Below are 23,883 nucleotides of genomic sequence, written 5' to 3'. Positions count from 1 at the left end.
TCTTCTGTGTAGCTACAGTTATGACGCTGTCAGGGGGTGTGTGTATTTGGGTCAGTATTTAGGCTATGAGTACTGTGCCATATGACAGCATCTTTGTTCCTTTCTGTCCTCTTTGTGTATGTCTGTGGGTGTGTATTTCTGTATTGGTGTGTGTTTGTGTGTGTGTGTTTCTGTGAGTTTTCTCTACCAGGTGAAGCATGTTGGTGGACCATTCACCCAGCCTCTAAGCAGAGATCAGAAGGGGAGAAGGTTCGAATTGGTGATGACCTCATTCTGGTCAGCGTCTCCTCAGAACGTTACCTTGTAGGTGAAATTTTTATCTACCTTAACCACTTAAATTCTATAAGCCTTGAACAAACTTTACCTGCTGTATAACCAATCCTCAGTAACTTTTTAAATAATCATTTAACATACAGTGGTTCCACTGATTGTGCAAGTTGTCTGTGATTTTCATCATATATACACTTAAACTATGAGAGACAGAATGTAAAAAAAGGAAATTAAAGAATTTTTAAATAATTTATTTGTATATGGTGCAGAAAACAAGTATTTTGTTAATAGCAAAAGTTTACCTCAATACTGATGTATTGTAGTAATGTAGCAATAGTACAATACTATTGTAGTAATAACAATAGTAAAGTAACCTTGATTGGCAATGACAGAGGTCAAACATGTAGGTCTAGGGCACAGGTTCTATTTCACATAATGCTTTTTACGTGGCCACTCCTTTGTTGCCTGGGCTATGTGCCATTCTGGAAGATCAAGCCATATTTCATCATCAGTGTTCTCACTGATAGAAGGAGGTTTTTGGCAAAAATCTCACAAAATGCTTCACAAAAATTCTTCTCAGTGTTCTTGGGATTTAACTTAGCATTCATCCCCCTCTAAACACAAATTCTATTTTTGTCTCATCTGACCACATGACATTCTCACAATCTTCTAGATAGTCTCTTGTAAACTTTAGACAGGCCTGGATATGTGCTGCTAGATTTTAATCTATGAGGGTGTAATGTGTTACTAATAGTAAGATTCAACGAGTTCAAACAGGTACCATTAATACTCGTTACCAGTGAAGGATAGACAAACGTCTTAAAGAAGAAGTAACAGGTCTGTGAGGGTCAGAATTCTTGCTTGTTTGTAGGTTCTAAATGCTAATTTTCTGCACCATATACAAATAAATTATTTAAAAATCATACTGTGATTTCCTGGATTCTGTCTCTCACAGTTGAAGGGTACCTATGATGAAAATTTCAGACCTCTATTATCTTTTTAAGTGGGACAGCTTACACAACAATCGTTGACTGCCAATTTTTTTATCCCACTCTACCAACAGAATATCCCCCACTTTTCTAAACATTGCAGTTTTCTGTCCCCGTGAGGGCATTCTGCACATAGACTCTCACTTGCACATACTACTCAGCCATACAGGTCTGTGCAGAATTACTCATTGTGAGATAGCGATGCTTCTCATAACCCGAAAGCTGTATTATTAATATTAGTGCAAAATCGTAATCATAGCTCAGAGTTTCTATGCTGCACACCCTGACCTGAACACATTCAGGACATTAATGGGGATTTTGTATGCTGAGTCATTTCCCATATTCATATATTGTGTACAAACCTGTATATACTGGAAGTTTGAGGAAAGGGGGCAATTTTGCAAAGAGAAATGAGAACCCTGTTCTTATCCCAGACACAGGACAAGGAACACACACACCCTTCTCTGTTCTGGATTATTCGGCCTGTGTCTGGTAACCTAGATTGCTGCTCCAGTTTCTGAACACAGGGGTCAATGGACATTGCTCCAAGGTTTTTTATTTGCATTGAAACTCATTTTTTTTTTTATTGTGGCTTTTGAAGTCTGTGTACACTCCATTGTGAAAGTGAAGTGATTCATCATATTGATACACAACAGCACAGCACACGGTGCACACAAATGTGTCCTCTGCTTTTAACCCATCACCCTTGGTGAGCTGTGGGCAGCCATGACAGGCGCCGGGGAGTGTGGGGACGGTGCTTTGCTCAGTGGCACCTCAGTGGCACCTTGGCGGATCGGGATTCGAACCTGCCACCTTCTCATTACGGGGCTGCTTCCTTAACTGTTAGGTCACCACTGCCCCATTGCTCCAGTAGATAAGAATTTGTTCATGTTTGTGTCTAAGTTTAAGTATGTTTTCATGCTTTATTTAGTTTAAACGATTTTACGATTAGCATTAACTAAAATGTATTTTAATATGTAGAGGTAGTTTCATGTTTTTAATGCAAACAATACATTTATTTAACATTATTACCCTATGATTGCAGAAAACGGTGTGTGCTCCTCTATATATCCTGCTATTTCACGTGTGCACTCATACAAACACACACACACAAACACACATGCCTGAAAAATGGTATGGGTTGGAGACTGCCAGGGTTACCCATGGAGTTTTCCAAAAAGCTGGCACAATCAAAAATGGTTCAGATGCTCTGATCACTCAGCAGTGCTCCAGTTCAGGCCCAGCCACACCAAGCTATAACAAATGCACAACACACTGACAGACGGCCTCCTCTCATGGGCCTGTGTGGGTTCACTTATGGATCCTGGCCAGCAGCAACCGAGGGAATTTGCTCAAACAAGCGTCCTGGCTATAAACACAGACACACACACACAGAACAATTTACTTGTTCTGAGAAACACACCAAGGAGCATTAACATATATTTATTATAGAAGTGAAGTGATTGTCATTGTGAAACACTGCAGCATAGCACATAGTGCACACAACGAAATGTGTCCTCTGCTTTTAACCCATCAGCCTTGGTGATCAGTGGGCAGCCATGACAGGCACCCAGGGAGCAGTGTGTGGGGATGGTGCTTTGCTCAGTGGCACCTCAGTGGCACCCTGGTGGACTGGGATTCAAACCGACAACCTTCTGATTACTGGGCCGCTTCCTTAATCACTAGGCCACCACTGCCTTATATAGAGAATTAAATTTCTGGCCTTACATAGAGAATAATTAGACTAATTTGAGGCAGAGAGGTCCAGAGTACTTAAAATACTATAGTATCATTGCAAATGCTAACACTGTCCCTTCCTGTTCCCCTGCAGCACCTGTCAATCTCTAATGGCAACATCCAAGTAGATGCTTCATTTATGCAGACACTGTGGAACGTCCACCCCACCTGTTCAGGAAGCAGCATAGAGGAAGGTGTGAAAATGTTCCTACCAACAGAAACCCAGACAAGCATTTTTTGGATTAGTTATAGGCACTGGTGAATTCATTCTTTAAATTACAGTTCATACTTGCATATAGTTCAGTCATGTCCTGAGAGCTGTAATATTTTCTCTGATTACTTCTTATCTGAGTGATTTTGTTCCTGTAGGCTATCTGCTGGGTGGTCATGTGATGCGACTGTTCCACGGACATGATGAGGTTCTCACCATCCCTGGGTCTGACCAGAGTGAGGAGCAACAGAGGTATCTCACAGAGAATCAAACTCACTCTCTCACTATCCATTACTGCTTAATCCATAACAAGGTAGTGGGTGGTGGAACCCATCCCAGATCTAAAAAAAGATTAACAGCTTTTAGCATAGTATAAACATATGTTTGCACTGATAAAAGTGTTTTAATGGGTTGGTTGTGACAAAATTAAGAAATAATGAGAGATATAATGGGTTAATGGGGATATTTAGACTTATAAGCAGAAGTTCCCATTTAACATGCCCTCCTTGAATATTGTGATATTGCTTCTCTCTCAAACTTTCCTGGTTCACTGGTAGTAGTACGTCACTGGTAGTAGGTCACCAGGGGATACTTTCTTGCCATACCCACACTCATTAAATGTAAGCAATAAATAAATGGGTTTCAGTGTGTGTGGTGTATTAATTAAACTTTATAAAATGAATATAAAATTGTCATTGACTAAGTTTGCATATGCGCCAGTTACTCAACTAGTCAGAAGAAGGCTAGTTTTATTGCTTCTTTAATCACTGAAACGGTGATTAAAGGTAAGTTAGTGAAATCTAATTGTTGCAGACATTTTTTTGCAGATATTCATTTCATTAACAGCCATTTCATGCTACCATAGACAATTACAACAGTATAAACTTCTAGACAAGATTTTTGTAATGTTATTTCACTAAAATGTTATTTCAATAAAATCGTTTTTTCTGTCAAATACAAGAACACTTTTAATGGCTCTAACTTTTAGTTAGAGCGGTTCCCCTGAAAAGAGGGTGTGAACAACAACCTATGTGCTACGTGAAAGTGAAGTGATTGTATAGATGAGTAACAGAACAGCTGGCTTCTGGCCATGAAAAGTGGCACACTCTCACTGAAGTGGGTTATGGCTAAGGCTGTGTGAAGAGGTGAAGGCTACCGCCGCTGCAGTGAATTGGACACTTTGTCTCTCTCCCAGACACAACACCTTTTCCTGGCATCTGCGGTGCTTGAAAGCACAGACTATTAAATACTTGCTGTCAGTTCAGGTCTTGCTATCAGTCCTGTCCTTGATATATTGCAGTGGGAAGTGTTTTAAAGATCTCCTAAATTTTCATGCGGACCCCATCAGACATTCTGAACTGTCCACAAGGTTTGTGAGGGATGTCTTTTACTTGGCACCTTTCAGTGATAGACTGCCCAAGATAGTCCCAAGATTAGTCATGCGACTGAACCCATTGTTGTGTATTTTTTCATATTTTTAATGAATAGTTCGTCTTGGTTACTCTTTCATACTAACTTCTATTAACCAGGAATAGTGCCAGTCTGAGGAGGATTGTTTGCCCAAAGGGTTCTTTCCAGGGGATGTTTTTCATCAACAGAACTGAGAACTGCTTTGTGACAATCAATTGCATAAAGCAAAGAATCTATTGTAATTAATCACACTTTGTCCTTTAGGCAGTGATGATGATTTTATGCCAATAAAATCTACTACAGTTACAGTTAAATGACAAAAACTGGTGTGACAGTTTAATACAAAGAAGAAAAATGCCATAAACGGCACTGGGGAGACTTTAACAGCTGTGCTTTTTTCTGTTCTCTGACAGGATAGTGAACTATGAGACAGGGAAGGCGGGCGCCAAAGCCAGGTCTCTGTGGAGGATGGAACCATTGCGGATCAGGTGAGCTCTGCCTGCATCCCCTCTGCCACTGACATGTGACATGACATCCTTTTTTAAGCCACCCCTAAAGCTGTCAGCATTTTTAAAAACCAGCCCCTGCTATTCTCATTTGCTTTTCCCTTCTCAAGCAGCTTATCACTCTTGGCTTGACTTTAAACTTTAAAAACGTTAAATCTTATATTGATGTTTTATTGGAGTTTTATCAAGACACTAAATGTAAGCAAATTTTCTTTAAAAATTTTTGAACCTTTAGTTTTTTATGAATGTCTGTTGACTGAACTATCTGCATTGCTTGTGATATAGCCTGAAAAATAAAACCCTGAGCTTGTGTGTTTTGTCTCTGCCAGTTGGTGCGGCAGCCACATCCGTTGGGGGCAGCCATTCCGCCTTCGCCACCTGACCACAGGGCACTACTTGGCACTGACGGAGGACCGAGGCTTGGTGCTGCAGAACCGAGAGAAGTCTGACACCAAATCCACTGCGTTTTGCTTCCGAGCTTCCAAGGTCAGCTGTCTGTCTAGGTGTCGCAGTGCAGAGGCTAACCGCAGAAGCAATAAAAAAATAGATAAATTTACCAATAGCCCAATTTACCAGAGTCCAATATGTTAATACTGGCACCACTCAGTCTCGCTGGTTTGAAGGAAATTTTCACCGCAAAACACTTTTTAAACCACTTACTGCTCCATTGATAGTTTTATGGTGTTTTTTCTTTATAATGGAATTAAGAGTCCCTCTATTCTTTTGCGAGCTTGATAAAGACTGCTCCACCACTCAGCGGACACAGAGATGTCTCAGGCTGTCAAAATGTGAGTCTTGTGTGGAGGTTAATTAAATCAGATTTTGCAGTTTGAACCCCAGGGCTTTAATCCACATAAAAAAGCATTTAACCATAGACTAAAGCACATCTACTGACCTTTCATTCTCAGAGCCTGTGAAATAGAAAACCTCTGTCTTATTAGATTAATGATTACATATATGGAATGGTTCCAGAAAATTACCCATAGTAATGGTTATTGTCATTGTTTCTCAGTTATATTTTTTGTTCCCTTAAATTTTTTCATTGGTAGTTGAGTCATAATCCTGTTTGTTGACTGGTGGGATTGTGTCTCTTGTGTCTCTTAACACTCGCGTTATTGCCATTTTTTTATTCAATGGAGAAATACACTGATTCTGATGTGTCTTCAGATGTCTTCAATGAAAATGTGTGTTTTCATTCAGGAAAAGCTTGAGTCCAGCCCAAAGCGTGACACTGAGGGCATGGGTGTGGCAGAGATCAAGTATGGAGACTCCCTTTGCTTCATCATGCATGTTGCTACAGGGCTGTGGCTGTCCTACCAAGCGCCTGATGTCAAATCTACTCGTCTAGGACCCTTCAAAAGGAGGGTGAGGACTTATTTTCCAAAAGGAACAAAAGACTGATGATGGTGACAGAAATATTGGCCAAAGTCCACCATCTTGGATACGTAGAGTAGCTCCTCTACTTTTTCATCAAATACAAACTCAGATTCTGTGGATCTTATTAATACGACATGAGTGAGCAGGCCAGAGTGCAGCACCTGAGACATCAGAGAAAAACTAACTCTTCCTGTTCCTCAGGCCTGTCTGCACTCTGAGGGTCATATGGATGATGGTTTAACACTGCAGCGCTGTCAGCATGAGGAATCCCGTGCCGCAAGAATCATCCGCAATACCACAGGACTCTTCAGTTGCTTTATCAGGTACATGACTTTTTCTCTCACAGATAAACTAAAGAACTGAGTGTACACAAGGAACAGACACGGGATATGGGTTTGTCGGTAGTTGCTGCAATGTTGTTGTCCACTCACACCCCACTGAGCTCATGACACACTGCAGTAACAGTAAACAAGAAGTCTGTGGAGCGCATGCACATAAACCCTTAACACACACGCAGACACACACTGTTCTACTTCCTCTGCTACCATGCACATCGGTGTTATGTGATGTGACACGTGGCCTGTCCAGCCATCCTCATGTGACCTATCTTCTTCCCCCGCCCTCTTTGCTTTTCTGTATCTCTGCATCCATTTCTCTCTGTCCCTCAAGGTGGATATTTCAGTTGTATGAAGGGGAAGGGCTAATTTGTCATGGGTTCAAAACTATAGGTTATAAGACCGCAAATAACTGTTTCCGTTCCTAAAATTAAAACCACGCTTTTAGTGAATTGTGCAGTCTGTGAGTTTTCTCATCTGATCAGATAAATATCTGGTTGTGGAATCATATGTAATGAGTTTATTGTAAACAAAAAATAAACATGATTTAAAACACAGAAGCCCATACAGGAACATGGCCAAATAAGGTATGGCATTGATTATTGCATCATGACAGTGACACATTTGGGGTTAAACGGCATGAGACAGGGAGGTGTGGCCAGTCATCAGAATGTGGGTGATGCTTATTGAGGTAATGAGGATGTTGGGCAAATCGGAGGTACGTTACACACTGGCTATGCGGTTGCATATAAATTCCTGAATCTGGAACTGTCTGATTTGTAGCCACACTTTATGTATTATATTATTTCTGTAATCTTAGTTTTCTCTGTATATAAGATTTTGTCTATACTGCATATGGTTGATGTTTTTATATTGTTGTTCTTGAGAGACACAATCAAATTCCTTGTATGTGTTCACTCACATACTTGGCCAATAAATGCGATTCTGACTTTTATTCTGATCCTAACATAGGACTGTAGTGGCCAGTGGGAGCATTCTCAGTTCAGGAAGGTACAAAATGTCAAATTTGAGCAATGGCTGATATACATCATTGTCTTTCTTTCAGCTCTATTCATCTAAAATGCAATTAGCATGCTTAGACAATAGTGATGCGATGATCGCCTGATGCCAAATTTTCATTTACATATGAATCATCATAGCACCACCCACATGAACAAATTATGTTATCATTATATTTCTGTGGGATTTGAAGTCTGACATATGATATGTCACACATCAGCAGTCCACAAAGACAGACTGATAGTTTGCTCACCTCACAAAAAAATCTTAGAACATGAAGTTTCAACATTCTTTATTGCTGGGATTAAATCCTGGCCTTGTGACAGTGCAAAGGCAAGTGGAATTAACAGTTTGTGATTGTGCAGAGCTGCATTGCAAAAGCAAAAGGTGTGGGTGGTCACATTAGCATTTCCCCTTTGTGTAATTAAAGAGTCTCATGGGCTGGGGGGAGAAATGACCGTTTCAGTCTTTTGGTGGAACACAGGGCATCTGTATTGGTAGTCCAGTACAGTTTGTCACCCAGTTAAACTCCCAGGTATTTGTTGGTCTGGATAATCTCTATGCAAGTTTTATGAGTTTTAAGGTGCAGTTTTCTGCTCCGAATTGTATTGAAGGTCTGAGTTGTACATTCACGGACAAAAGTCTTGTTGCTTATCTATTTTGTAGAAACACTGCTATTAACCTGACTTTTAATTAATCAATTGGTGTTATAAATAGCTCTTATGAAAAGCTAAAACTCTACCAAATGATGTTTAATGCATTGAAATGAATTAGTTTCACTGAAAAAAAGATTTATTATTTAATTAAGACAGAGAGGTCAAATTTTGGCAAGACAAAGGTTTTGTCCCCTATACAGAAATTGAACAAATTTACTGCAACTACAAAAATATTTCAGCAAATTATGTAGTGGTGCTGTAAGATCCAAAATTAATATCTTGTATGACTTCCATGAGCTTGGAGGACTGCATCCATGCTGTTTGGCAAGGATTCATACAATTTGTTGATGAAGTCATCAGGAATAGCAAAGAAATCAGTCTTGCATGCCACCCAGAGTTCATCCTACCCCACACATGCTCAATGATGTTCATGTCTGGTCACTGGGTTGGCCAATCCTAGAGCGTCTTGATCTTCTTAGCCTTGAGGAACTTTGATGTGGAGATGGAAGTATGTAATGAAGCACCATCCTGCTGCAGATCTCTCACACACCCCTATACTGAATGTAACCCCAGACCATGATTTTTCTGCCACCAAAATTCACTGTTTACTAGGTGAATCTCGGATCCATGCGGGCTCCAGTAGGTCTCCTGCAATATTTGCAGTGACTGTGGTGTAATTCAACAGAAGATTCATTGGAAAAATCCACCCTCTGCCACTTTTCCAGCGTCCATCCTTTTAGCAGGCTATGGGCCTTGGCAAATGCCACACGGTTTTTCAATTGTCTTTTGTTTAGTGCTGGCATCTTGCCACCGATTCGACCATGAAGGCCATTTCGAGACAGAATCTGACGAACTGTTCTGCTTGACACAGGGATTTCAGGTGACCAAGTCTCATGGAGCTCTGCTGCAGTGGAAAATGGGCTGGCCTTGGATTTTCGAGTCAACAAACGGTCCTCTTGAGCGGTTGTCTTGCGGGGTCTGCCTGACCTGGGCTTGTCAAAAACGTCTCCAGTCTCTTCAAATCTTTTGTTTATCCTCTGTACTTGATGCTGAGACACAATGAAGGTGCCTGCCACATCAGCAGTGGATCTGGTCTTCAGCCTCTTGATAATCAACACTTTAGTCTCAGGGTGAATCTTAGGCATGTTTGCAGAGGTCTAGTTGCAGTTGATGTGAAGGTCTAGTGTACTGGGGTTCTTTTTACACACCTGAGACCTATTTGATCCATTATTAGTCAAGGGTGAAGCTCATATGACAAGGCGACAACACTTATGTCTTTGCAGAAATTGACTCAATGGGCTTTATCAAGCTTTGAATATTAGAATACTTTTTGACAGTTTCATTTGCACTGAAACATTATGAAACATTAACATTACAAAAGCTGTTGGGAATAAAATGAGCCATTTTTTGTAAATCTTGATTAGAAATATATTTCAGCGGCACTTGAGGTCAATTTGTATACAAGCGACAAGACTTTTGTCAGGGACTGTATAGGGTGAATAGGACTGGAGAGAGTATTGTTCTTTGCATCAGCACTGTTCTGCTGACCAGTGTCTGACCTGCAATTCCCCAATCGCACATACCGAGGCCTCCCAGTTAAATAGTATGTAACACAGTTTGCCACATTTACATTTACATTTACATTTACATTACTAAGGGCTGAACCAGTATCTGGGTGGCCCGTGTAGACAGATGAGGTGCATATGTACTCTCATCTCTGTCAGTTTGTCTTTAACTAGCATAGGCTGGAGGGTGAAGTGAAGTGAAGTGAGCTTTATTGTCATTTCAGCTACAGCAGTGAAACGAAACAATGTTTCAGCGGAACCTGTTGTTACATGTGACATTTGAACAGTTAAACAAAGTTACATACTGACATAAAGTGCAAGTGTGTGATACAGACAAACTGGGCTACATAGAGTGCGAACAGGCGACACGGGCAGTGCAAGAGTAATATTTAACAAACAACAATGAGACAGACAGCGCTAAATTAGTGAAATTAAAAATAAATGTGCAAAATAAAATAATGCAAATATTGCTGTGCAAAATGGAATGGTGCATTAATAGATATAATTAGAGATAGATCATATTACTAAATGTTACACACAAAAAAATGTGAAGTGATTGTCACATGTGATACACAGCAGCACAGCACATGATGCACACAGTGAAATTTGCCCTCTGCATTTAAGCAGTGTGTGGGGACAGTGATTTGCTTAGTGGCACCTTGGCGGATCGGGATTCGAACCGGCAACCTTCTGATTACAGGGCCGCTTCCTTAACCGCTAGGCCACCACTGCCCACAGGTAGTATGTGTGTCAGTTCAGAGTTGTGAGTGTTCTGTTGTGTGATGGCCTGTGGGATGAAGCTATTGTATAGTCTGGTAGTGAGGGCCCGGTACCTTTTTCCAGATGGTAGGAGGGTGAAGAGTGCATGTGAGGGGTGTGTAGAGTCCATCACAATGCTGCATCCAGAAAGTCACCAGCATTGTGACTTTCTGGATGCTGGTGACTTTCTGGATGCAGCATTGTGATGGACTCTATGCAGCGTCTGTATTAAATGTTGTAGAGAAGAGAGACTCTGTTGATATTCTCAGCTGTCCTGACTCTCTGCTTTTGGGTCTTGCGGTTTGATACGGTGCAGTCCCCAAACCAGACAGTGGTCTGAATGTTCTCAATAGTGCATGCGCTCCTCTATATAAGGTGGTAAGGATAGGTGGTGAGAGATATTTCTCAGCCTCCTCAGGAAGTAGAGACGCTGCTGGGCTTTCTTGGCTGTTGAGCTGGTGTTGAGATTCCAGGAGAGGTTCTCCAAGGAACTTGACAATCTCCACGCATCTGTCTAAACCATTTCACTGCATATCATACCGTGTATAACTATGTATGTGACACATACAATTTGAATGTGTCAATGTTCAGTGAAGAGTGTTCCCTTAGTTGTCTCCTGGTGTCAACAATCAACTCTTTTGTTTTGTCCACGTTCAGAAATAGATTGCTGACCTACACCAGTCTGTCAGTCCTTGCGTCTCCTCTCTTTACGCTGACTCATCGTTTTTGCTGATGAGACCCATCAGCACCATGTCATTGGTGAACCTGATGATGTGGTGGAGCTGTGCATTGGGCAATATGGTGGTGGCCTTGAGACGGTGCTCAGATAGTTGTTAAAGATCAGTGAGAACATCTGTCAGCTGGACATTATCTGAGCATCTTTCAGGGATGTTGTCTGGTTCAGCAGCCCTCTGCAAAGAGTTTTCCTCATGTCCGCCGTGGTTAAACACAACACCTGATCACTGGATTTCCTCACAGTCACGTTGTTCTGTGTATCGAATCATGCTTAGAAGTCATTCAGTGCATCTGGTAGGGAGGGGTCACTGTCACAGGCAGAGGTTTTAGTCCTGTAGTTAGTCCTGTAGTCCAGAAATGTGTTACTTACTGCACCATTTCCCATGTCCTGATGAGTGAAAGCTTGGTGTAGCAACCAGATAAGAGCATCTTCTTGTCCTTCTTTCTCCTGGTATGCAAACTGCAAAGGACCGAGGGCATGGTGGACCTGTAGCCGTAGATGGTGAAGCAGCAGCCGCTCCATGGTTTTCATCAAGTGTGACGTCAGGGCGACCTTTCTGTAGTCATTCTTGCCTCATAGATGTGTTTTCTTTGGGACTGAGATAACACAGGATTTTTACTAACAACTTGTGTAGCTGGAAGACCTAATGACACTAGCATGGAAGATATCTAGATGTCATATTTGGGGTTACAACATTGAAATATCCAGTTAATCAGTAGGTTTAATAGGGCAGTGCTGATTGTGCTCTGACACCAATTTTAAACCAGCTTGAAATTTGAGTTTTGTCAGATGAAGAGTATAAAATACAGGAGCCAGTAAAAGCCAGGCTTTTTTGTGCCATAGAGTTTAGAGCATGTGACATATACAGTGCATCTGGGAAGTATTCACACCGCATCAGTTTTTCCACATTTTATTATACTACAGCCTTATTTAAAAATAAAATAATATTTTCCTCAGGATTCTACACACAATAATGAAAATGGTAAAAAAGTTTACCTAAGGTTTTTGAAAATTGATTGAAAATAAAACAGCACAGTGTTCACAGTCTTTGCCATGAAGCTCAATTTTGAGTTCATGGCAAATAGTCAGTTCATGTCAGAGCACAATCTAAGCATGAGGTCAAAGGAATTGTCTGTAGACCTCTGAGGCAGGATTGTCTCTAGGTACAAATCTGGGGAAGGTTACAGAAAAAATTCTGGTGCTTTCAAGGTCCCAATGAGCACAGGGACCTCCATCATACGTAAGTGGAAGAAGTTCAGAACCACCAGGACTCTTCCTAGAGCTGGCCGCGACCTTCTGATTATGCGTCCACTTCCTTAACTGCTAGGCCACCACTGCCCCATCACCAGGCCAATACCATACCTACAGTGAAGCATGGTGGTGGCAACATCATTTCTGCAGTCAGAAGATGACTGCAGAAATGTACAGAGACATCCTGGGGGAAACCTGCTCCAGATTGCTCTTGAACTTAATACACCATCCAAGAAGCCAAGATATCAAACAACTCTGTGAAAGTCCATGATTTGCCCAGCTAGAGCCCAGACTTCAATCCAATTGACCCTATCTGGAGAGATCTTAAAATGGCTGTGCACCGACATTTCCCATCCAACCTGATGGAGCTTGAGAGGTGTTGCAAAGAGGAATGGGTGAAACTGGCCAAGGATAGGTGTGCCAAGCCTGTGGCATCATATTCCAAAATACTTAAGGCTGTAATTTCTGCCAAAGGTGCATCAACAAAGTATTGAACAAATGCTGAGAATACTTGTATACATGTGATTTCTTCAGTTTTCTTTTTTTTTTTATAAAAAAATGAGCTAAAACCTCAAGTAAACGTTTTTTTTTTTCACATTGTCATTATGAGGTGTTGTGTGTCGAATTCTGAGGGAAAAATAAATTTAATACATTTTGGAATGAAGCTGTAAAAGTGATGTGCTGTGAATTTCTGGATGCACTGTAGTACAGACAGTAATAGAGAAGCGAATACAGTAGAACATTTATCATTTTTTGAAAGATTAAACGTTAATGGGGTATTAAAGTGTTTAAGGGTTGTTTGAAGCTTGCTTGTTGTTGTGAGCACCCTTTTAAATATAATAGGATATTATGTCCATTGGTGTCTCTTAAGCAACACAGTACATTAAGATACACTATACAGTAGAGACCAAATATATATATTTTACAGTCTGGATCTTATTTACAGACATTTACAAAATACATGTAATAAACAAGACAACACAATATATGTGAAGTGCAGTACCAACACTGCTAGTATAGAGTGTACACTAAAATTCACAGTTATCTCAACAGTCTTAAGTGTGTTCATCTGTAGGATATTTTGTCGGCACGGTACCATCAGCTATTCAAACTATTGGTGATACACTAATAAATATACGTATTATAAATTTGTAGCTACTTCTATGTGATGTTATTATATTATGTGCCTTGTACTCTAGATTTAGATCTATCCTTTAGCATTTTTCCACCTTTTTTTCCTTTTTATGAACTATGCGTTTTCCAGTAATACATTCACCTACGCACGTACACTCACAAACACAAAGGATGGAGGTCTCTGACACCTGTACTGAAGAGCAGAGTGTTTACAAGGTACATCTTACAAAATTACATCTAATTACACCTTGTAGCAACATGATTTAATGAGCTGCCACCTTTTATCTCTTCCACCGAAAAGCACTGATTACTTTTTCCCAGACTGTGATCTGTTTGCATAATTTCTCATATAAATACAAAGTAATGTGTTTAAACACACTCTGACAGGCATGAAGTGTACTCTAAACAAGAACCTGTGACTTTGTGGTCTTGTGGTTGGTGGTAGTAGCCTAGTGGGTAAGACACTCGCCTGTGAACCAGAAGACCCGGGTTCAAATCCCACTTACTACCATTGTGTCCCTAAGCAAGACACTTAACCTTAAGTTGCTCCAGGGAGACTGTCCCTGTAAATACTGATTGTAAGTCGCTCTGGATAAGGGCGTTTGATAAATGCTGTAAAATGGTTGATAAACTACTACCATCCTGACCCTGGCTACTACCACCTTTTTACTAATCCCCCCCCCCAAAACAAGTTGCCACCTGAACCATCAGGTGCCACCAGGATTTCTCTGCTTTGATGGATTGGTTATTGAACTTCGAAATCACGTGTAACTCTCAACCTCTCTTCCTGAGCACTATCTCAGTATGACTGATTCTCTGGACACAGACGTCTGTCTGGCCCTTGACGCTTCTACCTGTCTTCTGATTCAAGCTGGTTACTTTTCTGTTTCTGACCCCGATGATGACTACAAAGGTGGGTCAAGGTCATGGCCATTTTGCCAATGGGGGTCGGCTGAGAGCTACAGGTCAATTGACCTTTGCCGATCCATTTCCACTTACCCATGGACAGCCCCAATTTTTTCCCTGGAGATGGGGGGTACTGTCAAGGCCTGATTTTGTGGGGTGCTCTGGCTCCTTATTCCGGTCCAGAGTTTCATGTTGCTGATGTAGTCTTCCTGATTTCCTGATTGTGTGCAACTGTGTTTATGTGTATAAATGCATGTCCTCATCCAGTCATTGGTCGTTTTTTTCCCCTGGCTCTGTACATGCTTGTGTTTTTTATTAAATCCTCTTTTTGTTAGTGTTGTGATATTTGTGGGTTTCTGCGACCTACATGGGTTTCTGCGACCTGACCTTTCACGCAGTTATGGTCTGAACTTCATGTGTTCTTTCAGTGAGATCACACACACATGCACACTTGCAGGAAACTCTGTAGAGGTCGAAGGCCAACCAAGCCATGGGAGGTAAGGGAAGAAACGACATAAGTCTAGCATGGCCCAGCAAAGCCAATAAATTATGAAGAGGCTTGCGATGCCTCTGAGAAAAGTCAAACTGCAACAGCTGAGTGAACAATGCCTGATTGTGGTCTGTTCAAAGTATCTCATAACCATTGGCAAGATAATATGGCATGACCATTTACATTGGCAGATTCTCACTGAAGGCATCAAAACTATGAATTAACACATGTGGAGTTATGTACTTAACAAAAAATGGTGAAATAACTTAAATGTTTTATATTCTAGTTTCTTCAAAATAGCCACCCTTTGCTCTGATTACTGCTTTGAACACTCATGGTATTCTCTCGATGAGCTTTAAGAGGTTGTCACCTGAAATGATTTTCCAACAGTCTTGAAGGAGTTCCCAGAGGTGTTTAGCACTTGTTGGCCCCTTTGCCTTCACTCACTCGAAACCATATTGATTGGGTTCAGGTCCCGTGACTGTGGAGGCCAAGTCTCTACTTTTTGTTAATGGCATGATCCGGTCCAGCAGGGGTCACTCCCGGACCAGAGTTTCATGTTTGTCCTGTGTAATGTTCCCTGATCGTGTTCACCTGTGTATGAGTGTATAAAGCTACCCTGTTCGTGTCTGTTTGCTGGTTAATGTTTTAGGAGAGGGGTGGGGAATTCTCGGGGTGAAAAAAGCATGAGAAACGTGAGGTAACGATTCCCCTTATGACTACATTAGGGGACAAATTCCAGATCGGACTATCTGAGCTCTCTGAACAGCGCAAAATAATGTTTCTCCTTGTTTTACACTGCAGGCCATACAGGGAGTGCAGAATTATTAGGCAAGTTGTATTTTTGAGGAATAATTGTATTATTGAACAACAACCATGTTCTCAATGAACCCCAAAAAAAACAAAAAAAAAAAACATTAATATCAAAGCTGAATGTTTTTGGAAGTAGTTTTTAGTTTGTTTTTATTTTGAGCTATTTTAGGGGGATATGTGTGTGCAGGTGACTATTACTGTGCGTAATTATTAGGAGACTTAACAAAAAACAAATATATACCCATTTCAATTATTTTTACCAGTGAAACCAATAAAACACCTCCACATTCACAAATATACATATCTGACATTCCAAAACAAAAACAAATCAGTGACCAATATAGCCACCTTTCTTTGCACTCAAAAAGCCTGCCATCCATGGATTCTGTCAGTGTTTTGATCTGTTCATCAACATTGCGTGCAGCAGCAACCACAGCCAACTTCTTCCTGTACCACTGCTTGAAGGTGTCTTCCAGAAACTGGCAGTAGGACTGGGGGTTGAGCTTGACTCCATCCTCAACCCAAAAAGTTCATCTTTGATGATACCAGCCCAAACCAGTACTCCACCGCCACCTTGCTGGCGTCTGAGTCGGACTGGAGCTCTCTGCCCTTTACCAATCCAGCCACGGGCCCATCCATCTGGCCCATCAAGACTCACTCTCATTTCATCAGTCTGTAAAAAGTCTTGAGATTTCTTGGCCCAGCCTTGACGTTTCAGCTTGTGTCTTGTTCAGTGGTGGTCGTCTTTCAGCCTTTCTTACCTTGGCCATATTGCACACCTTGTGCTTTTGGGCACTCCAGTGATGTTGCAGCTCTGAAATATGGACAAACTGGTGGCAAGTGGCATCTTGGCAGCTGCACGCTTGACTTTTCTCAGTTCATGGGCAGTTATTTTGCGCCTTGGTTTTTCCACACGCTTCTTGCTGACTATTTTGAATGAAATGCTTGATTGTTCGATGATCACGCTTCAGAAGCTTTGCAATTTTAAGAGTGCTGCATCCCTCTGCAAGATATCTCACTATTTTTGACTTTTCTGAGCCTGTCAAGTCCTTCTTTTGACCCATTTTGCCAAAGGAAAGGAAGTTGCCTAATAATAATGCACACCTGATATAGGGTGTTGATGTCATTAGACCACACCCCTTCTCATTACAGAGATGCACATCACCTAATATGCTTAATTGGTAGTAGGCTTTCGAGCCTATACAGCTTGGAGTAAGACAACATGCATGAAGAGGATGATGCGGACAAAATACTCATTTGCCTAATAATTCTGCACTCCCTGTATAGAGTCTATATTAGAGCTGTACCTAAAAGTAAGACCTGGCCCGAGATCAACAGAATTCATCCGGAGCCAGACCTGACTGTTATGCTGTGTGGTGAATTTAAGTAAATGGTTTCTCGACTCCAACTTTACTGCGGCATTTTCATTCAGTCATGACCCTGTGAGCCCTTTGTAATGGTTTGTGATTGTGAAGTGATTGTCACATGTGATACACAGCAGCCCAGCACATGGTACACATAATGAAATTTGTCCTCTACATTTAACCCATCACCCTGAGTGAGCAGTGGGACAGGCACGCAATGAGCAGTGTGTGGGGACTGTGCTTTGCTTAGTGGCACCTCAGTGGCACCTTGGTAGATCGGGATTCGAACCGGCAACCTTCTGATCACAGGGCCGCTTCCTTAACCGCTAGGCCAGTGTGTAGTCAGGGAAACCTCTGGTGAAGCACCAAAGAGAAGGGAGTCCCATTGGGAAGAAAGAGAATTTCACAGTTCTGCTGGGGATATCATCACACTCTCTATTTATTTGACTTACAGCACCTCAGTTCTGCCACCCCCGTATAGATTTTGGTAACCCCCCATACAAAATAATCAGATGCTTTCCTCCATTTCAGCTCTTCAGCATTGATTAAGTTCATTCAATCATGATTAGATTAAGTTAATATACCACATGAGATGGACACGACCAGACCTAACCCAAGCCTGACTAAGATGATAGAAATTGAGTACTAACCCGACCTGGCTCAGACCAAGATTTACAACCTACAGGATTATACAGTTCTGATTATCCTATTGAGTGTGTTATTTGGATTTAAAAAAATTTATGTTTGCAAATCAAATTATCGACAGGCTAGGAGAACTTGCTTATGATAGGGAACCTTTAAGCAGCCTTTTGGGCCAAATGTTTTGATGACATATGTCCAAGGATAAGAACAATGTATGAAAATTAAACTAATTTGGGATCATTCCTTCGATTGCCTGGCTGATTGTCTAAATTGTGCATTGCAAATAAAACTTTTTTGGCACTATAATTTCCAATTGTGTTTTTTTCCTGAGCGAATGTACAGCATCTTCTCCACGACATTACAGCCAGGCTCTGACCATGCACCAGTCACTCTGTGCAGCTTTGGTCTGCCAACTACCTCACTTGTCACTTTGTCACTTTAAACTTACCTCTGTTGCACTACATGGTTTTGCACTCTCCACCATGTGCTCTTATTTGTATATGGTGTTTTTTTTTTTTATACCTTTGTATTCAATATTACTGTTTTGTATTTAATGTTACTTGTATGGGTCTGAGAGTAACGTAATTTCAATTCTCTGCATGTCCTGTACATGTGGCAGAATTGACAATAAAGCTGACTTTGACTTTGACTTGATTAGGCACATGCTTCCATGTTTTACTGCCCTGCCTCATCACTGTGACAACCTTGTTTTCACATTTGTTTTTACCAGTTTTTATACTGATATTTTAGTTCAGGTGGACCTCAGTATTTTTTTACACATCTGCAAATGTGAGCGTGGGGTATGCTTGCATCCTTCAGCCCCACCCTTGCTGCCCTGACCAGTTCCACAATGGTTCAGACCTCTGTCCTCTCTCTCCAGGTCAATCCCTGCACCTGGGATACTGGTTCTGTCCTTGACACCAGAGCCTGACCTTTTTTCAAACACCAGTGTTTCACAGATTGATTCACATGGCCCCATACAGGAGGACTGAGGATATTCAACCTGCAGGTCTTCGGCACCTTTTGTACAAGGAACACAGTCACAGTTCCCATCCTCCAACTGGCTCTCAAATGTGTTGATGTGTATTCATGCATCTTTGTTTGGCAGGTTGTCTGTCCACTATTTACCCCATATGTAGATGCTTGTGTGTGTTTTTTTTTCTACATTTATTATATATGGACATTTTCTTCTTAACATGAAATATCCAGTCAACTCATTGGACCATAGATGAGAAAGTATTTTATATTTAGTATTTTTTTTTAATATATAGGTATTTCATTAAGCATCTGTAGCCAGAAACTGTCTGAACGAGGAATTTCACCTGTTTCTCAGGGACCTGGACAGCCTGGGTGGGAAGAACCGTGTAGCAGTGGCACCGCCCATTGAGGAAGTTCTACAGACTCTTAATGACCTTATCACTTACTTCCGTCTGCCAAACGCTGAACTGGAGCATGAAGAAAAACAGATCAAGCTGCGCTCCCTCAAAAATCGACAGAACCTCTTCAAACAGGAGGTGAGATAACACTGTCTAAAGTTGTATGAAACTAGTTATAATGTTTACATTTACAGCATTTAGCAGATGCCCTTATCTACATCGACTTACAATGTAGATAAGGGCATCTGGAGCAACTCAGGATGAAGTGTCTTGCTCAGGGACGCAATCATAGTAAATGTGGTTTGAACCTGGGTCTTGTGGTTCATAGGCAACTGTGTTACCACTAGGCTACAATCACCCAGTGTTGCTGTTTTGCAAGTACAATAAGACACATTTTAAGTGGTGTTCCAACATTTGATGTACTTTTATCAGACAAAACATTATGATCACCCTTCTGGTATTGAGTAGGTCCCCCCTTTTCTTACTAATGTTAATTTGACAAATTTGCTAGAAGAAAATTTATTTAAGAGTGTCAGTGAACACAGTGAAGGCATCATTAAATAGCCATATTCATACCTTACCCAAGGCCACATGAATTTGATTTAATGAGTAATGACGCTTTACAGCAATTACTTTTTTTCTCTACAGTTGAGCTGAGTAATGTGATGTTGATTCTAACCCTACTCTGTTTTCGGCCTTAATCTTGCTCTTGGTCTCGACCTGCCTTGTTCTTGGTCTCTTGGTCCGTACCCTCAAGTCTCGGCAGTGTCTTGGTCTTGATACCCTCTGGTCTCTGCAATGTCTTCGTCTCGATTTAGGTGGTCTTGAGGTGGTCTTGAGTTGGTCCAGATAATTTCCATCCAATGAGCCCAGAGACATTCCGCCTGTTTAAGCAAAATCCAGTATCAGATGTTTCAATCATGTTTTAAGACAATTTTGTCAGTGGAGGTATCAGTCGCCTTGAAAGAGGCTGAATGGTTTAGTAGCCATGAAAGAGGTTGAAGGGTGGTAGTAGCCTAGTGGGTAACACACTCGCCTATGAACCAGAAGACCCAGGTTCAAATCCCAATTTACTACCATTGTGTCCCTGAGCAAGACACTTAGCCCTAAGTTGCTCCAGTGGGGGACTGTCCCTGTAACTACTGATTGTTAGTCGCTCTGGATAAGGGCGTCTGATAAATGCTGTAAATGTTTACAAACCTCTGTACTTTACATGCTGAATTAATGAATTCTTGCTTCACCTATCTCACAAAAGCAGTTTAGTCTCATATTGTGAATGTCAGCACCTTTCTTTAACATGACAAAACAGCAGTAATGTGCCATCCAAAATGACACTTGTCATTTGCCTTTCACAGGTTCCTCATTTTCTCCAGCCAAGTCTGCCCACATAGTCAAACTAATTGATTCACTTCCCCTGTAAATTCAAACATCCAATAATATAAATGAATAAAGGGGTCTGCTGATTAACTGACATGTGTGTGTATGAGAGAGGGGTATTTGAGTTAATATTAGTGATTCTTATAAGGTTTATTTGGATTCTGCCTCTGATGATTTTAATAATGCAACATATGTCTCAACTTCTTGATCTTTTTAAATAATACGTGAATGGAATGGTTTCTCATTCTGAAACATTAATTTTCATTGTTGATTGCTGACACACGACTGAGCTGATGGCCAAAAATCATCACTACTTTCAACCCCTGTAGCCTGGGCCTTGCTTGACCCTTGTTCCAGTGAGGGGGTGTGATAAAGAGCAGGGGATGTTTAAATGTGTGTGTGTGAGACAGACTCCATGGACACATTATGTACACTCCCTTGAGGAAATATATTTTGTACAAATTTGTTTTTACATAAAAAAGTAATATTTTACATATAGGTTTTATAATTAAATACATGTTTTGGTTCAGGTGGGTAATGTCTGGTCTAATTACTTTCATGTTTTAATGTTTGTACATTGTACATTTTATGATATTTAACCTCCGTGTATGTGTAAATGTTTTTTGTGTCACTCTCTTTTAGGGCATGCTGACTCTGGTGTCTAACTGCATTGATCGGCTGAGTGTGTACAACAGTGCAGCTCACTTTGGTGAATGTGCAGGCTCAGAGGCGGGGGCAGCCTGGAAGGACATCCTCAATCTGCTTTATGAGCTACTAGGTATGTAGAAAGTCCTAACCTTGTTATAGGAGTTGTGATCTACTGCATTGAAACTGCATTTCTCAGTTCAGCCCCATGTCTCTTCCATGTTTAGTGAATGTTTTGCTGACTGGGGGCCTTTTGGACTTAATTTACATCTAGAGGCTACTGTAGCTTTTCTGTATTTGTGTATGTTCCATATTGTGTAATGTAGGATTTATTAGCCATTCAGATTTAAAGAAAGGTTGCTTAAAATGACTGTTACTAGAGGATGGGACAGTTCTGCTAGACTAGAGTTCACACTGTAAAGTGATTCCACTGAACTGAGCTAGTGTTCCTGCAGTGCTTTCAGAAGTGAGTGTCAAATAAACTGTTCTGCAGGTTTAAGAACTGGTGTGTGTGCATATGTGTTTGTTTGTGTGTGTTCACTGCCATGTTTGTCCGCCACTGTGTGAGGGTCTCTCACACACTTCCTATGTAATCGATCACAGTTTGGGCAGTGCAGTCAAAGCACCAATCTTCAGCTTCAGCTTTGGAAGCCTCCATTGACCAGAGCTCCCACAGCCGGTGCTCCTCCACTGAACTTCTGGCCACCCACAGCTGCTTTTAGAGAGGATGAGTGGATCTGGTTGACATGATAGAATTGCCTGCAGTTATTACTATATTTGCATAGCATATACATTAAATATACATTCAGTGTTCCAGTCTAGACCCAAGACCCATTGGAAATGTCGAAAAAAATCATTAGTGTTTGGCTATGACTGGACTGAGACTCACCAGATGGCTCATGAGTTCACGATGGAGCTGACCATCCATTCTCATCATTCTCACTCACACAAGCACAAACACACACACACACACATATATATATATATATATATATATATACACACACACATGTGTGTATATATATATATACACACACATACATACATACATACATATATATATAAAAACACATTAACACATACACATATATAAACACATTAACACACACACACACACACAGGTCCTTCTAAAACAATTTGCATATTGTGATAAAGTTCATTATTTCCTGTAATGTACTGATAAACATTAGACTTTCATATATTTTAGATTCATTACACACAACTGAAGGTAGTTCAAGCCTCTTATTGTTTAATATTGATGATTTTGGCATACATCTCATGAAAACCCAAAGTTCCTATCTCAAAAAATTTGCATATCCTGAAAAGGTTTTCTAAATGACCTATTAACTTAATCATCTGAATCAACTAATTAACTCCAAACACCTGCAAAAGTTTCCTGAGGCTTTTAAAAACTCCCAGCCTGGTTCATTACTCAAATCCGCATTCATGGGATTCAAGATTGCCGACCTGACTGCTGTCCAGAAGGCCATCATTGACACCCTCAAGCAAGAGGGTAAGACACAGAAAGAAATTTCTGAACGAATGGGCTGTTCCCAGAGTGCTGTATCAAGGCACCTCAATGGGAAGTCTGTGGGAAGGAAAAAGTGTGGCAGAAAACGCTGCACAACGAGAAGAGGTGACCGGACCCTGAGGAAGATTGTGGAGAAGGAACGATTCCAGACCTTGGGGGACCTGCGGAAGCTACAGGTGCCGCATTCCCCAGGTCAAGCCACTTTTGAACCAGAAACCGCGGCAGAAGTGCGTGACCTGGGCTACAGAGAAGTGGTCCAAAGTACTTTTTTTCGGATGAAAGCAAATTTTGCATGTCATTCGGAAATCAAGGTGTCAGATTCTGGTGGAAGCCTGGGCAGAGGGAAATACCAAAATGCCTGAAGTCCAGTATCAAGTACCCACAGTCAGTGATGGTCTTGGGTGCCATGCCAGCTGCTGGTGTTGGTCCACTGTGTTTTATCAAGGGCAGGGTCAATGCAGCTAGCTATCAGGATATTTTGGAGCACTTCATGCTTCCATATGCTGAAAAGATTTAATTTTTCAGCACAACCTGGCACCTGTTCACAGTGCCAAAACCACTGGTAAATGGTTTACTGACCATGGTATTACTGGGCTCAATTGGCCTGCCAACTCTCCTGACCTGAACCCCATAGAGAATCTGTGGGATATTGTGAAGAGAAAGCTGAGAGACGCAAGACCCAACACTCTGGATGAGCTTAAGGCCGCTATTGAAGCATCCTGGGCCTCGATAACACCTCAGCAGTGCCACAGGCTGATTGCCTCCATGCCACCCGCATTGAAG

At 41.2% G+C, this 23,883-nt stretch overlaps 1 protein-coding gene across 22 annotated transcripts in view; it reads left to right on the top strand.

Moving 5' to 3' along the window:
• Positions 1–23,883, top strand: part of LOC114789246 (ryanodine receptor 3) — a 140,583-nt gene that overhangs the window by 28,480 nt on the left and 88,220 nt on the right. For 11 of the 22 annotated variants that reach the window (XM_028978487.1, XM_028978521.1, XM_028978478.1 and 8 more), the window contains 9 exons: positions 89–303; positions 3,091–3,190; positions 3,366–3,459; positions 5,031–5,105; positions 5,453–5,609; positions 6,324–6,488; positions 6,702–6,823; positions 19,505–19,685; positions 21,567–21,702. In XM_028978487.1, the coding sequence (XP_028834320.1) occupies positions 89–303; positions 3,091–3,190; positions 3,366–3,459; positions 5,031–5,105; positions 5,453–5,609; positions 6,324–6,488; positions 6,702–6,823; positions 19,505–19,685; positions 21,567–21,702 (1,245 nt within the window). The remainder of the gene's footprint in view (positions 1–88; positions 304–3,090; positions 3,191–3,365; positions 3,460–5,030; positions 5,106–5,452; positions 5,610–6,323; positions 6,489–6,701; positions 6,824–19,504; positions 19,686–21,566; positions 21,703–23,883) is intronic. The other 11 variants (XM_028978615.1, XM_028978549.1, XM_028978632.1 and 8 more) reach the window with 1 other exon arrangement.

This window comes from Denticeps clupeoides, chromosome 1, assembly GCF_900700375.1.
Source record: "Denticeps clupeoides chromosome 1, fDenClu1.1, whole genome shotgun sequence".
Classification (NCBI taxonomy): domain Eukaryota; kingdom Metazoa; phylum Chordata; class Actinopteri; order Clupeiformes; family Denticipitidae; genus Denticeps; species Denticeps clupeoides.
The sequence above is the reverse complement of the archived record's forward strand: the minus strand, read 5'-3'. Positions and strand labels throughout refer to the sequence as shown.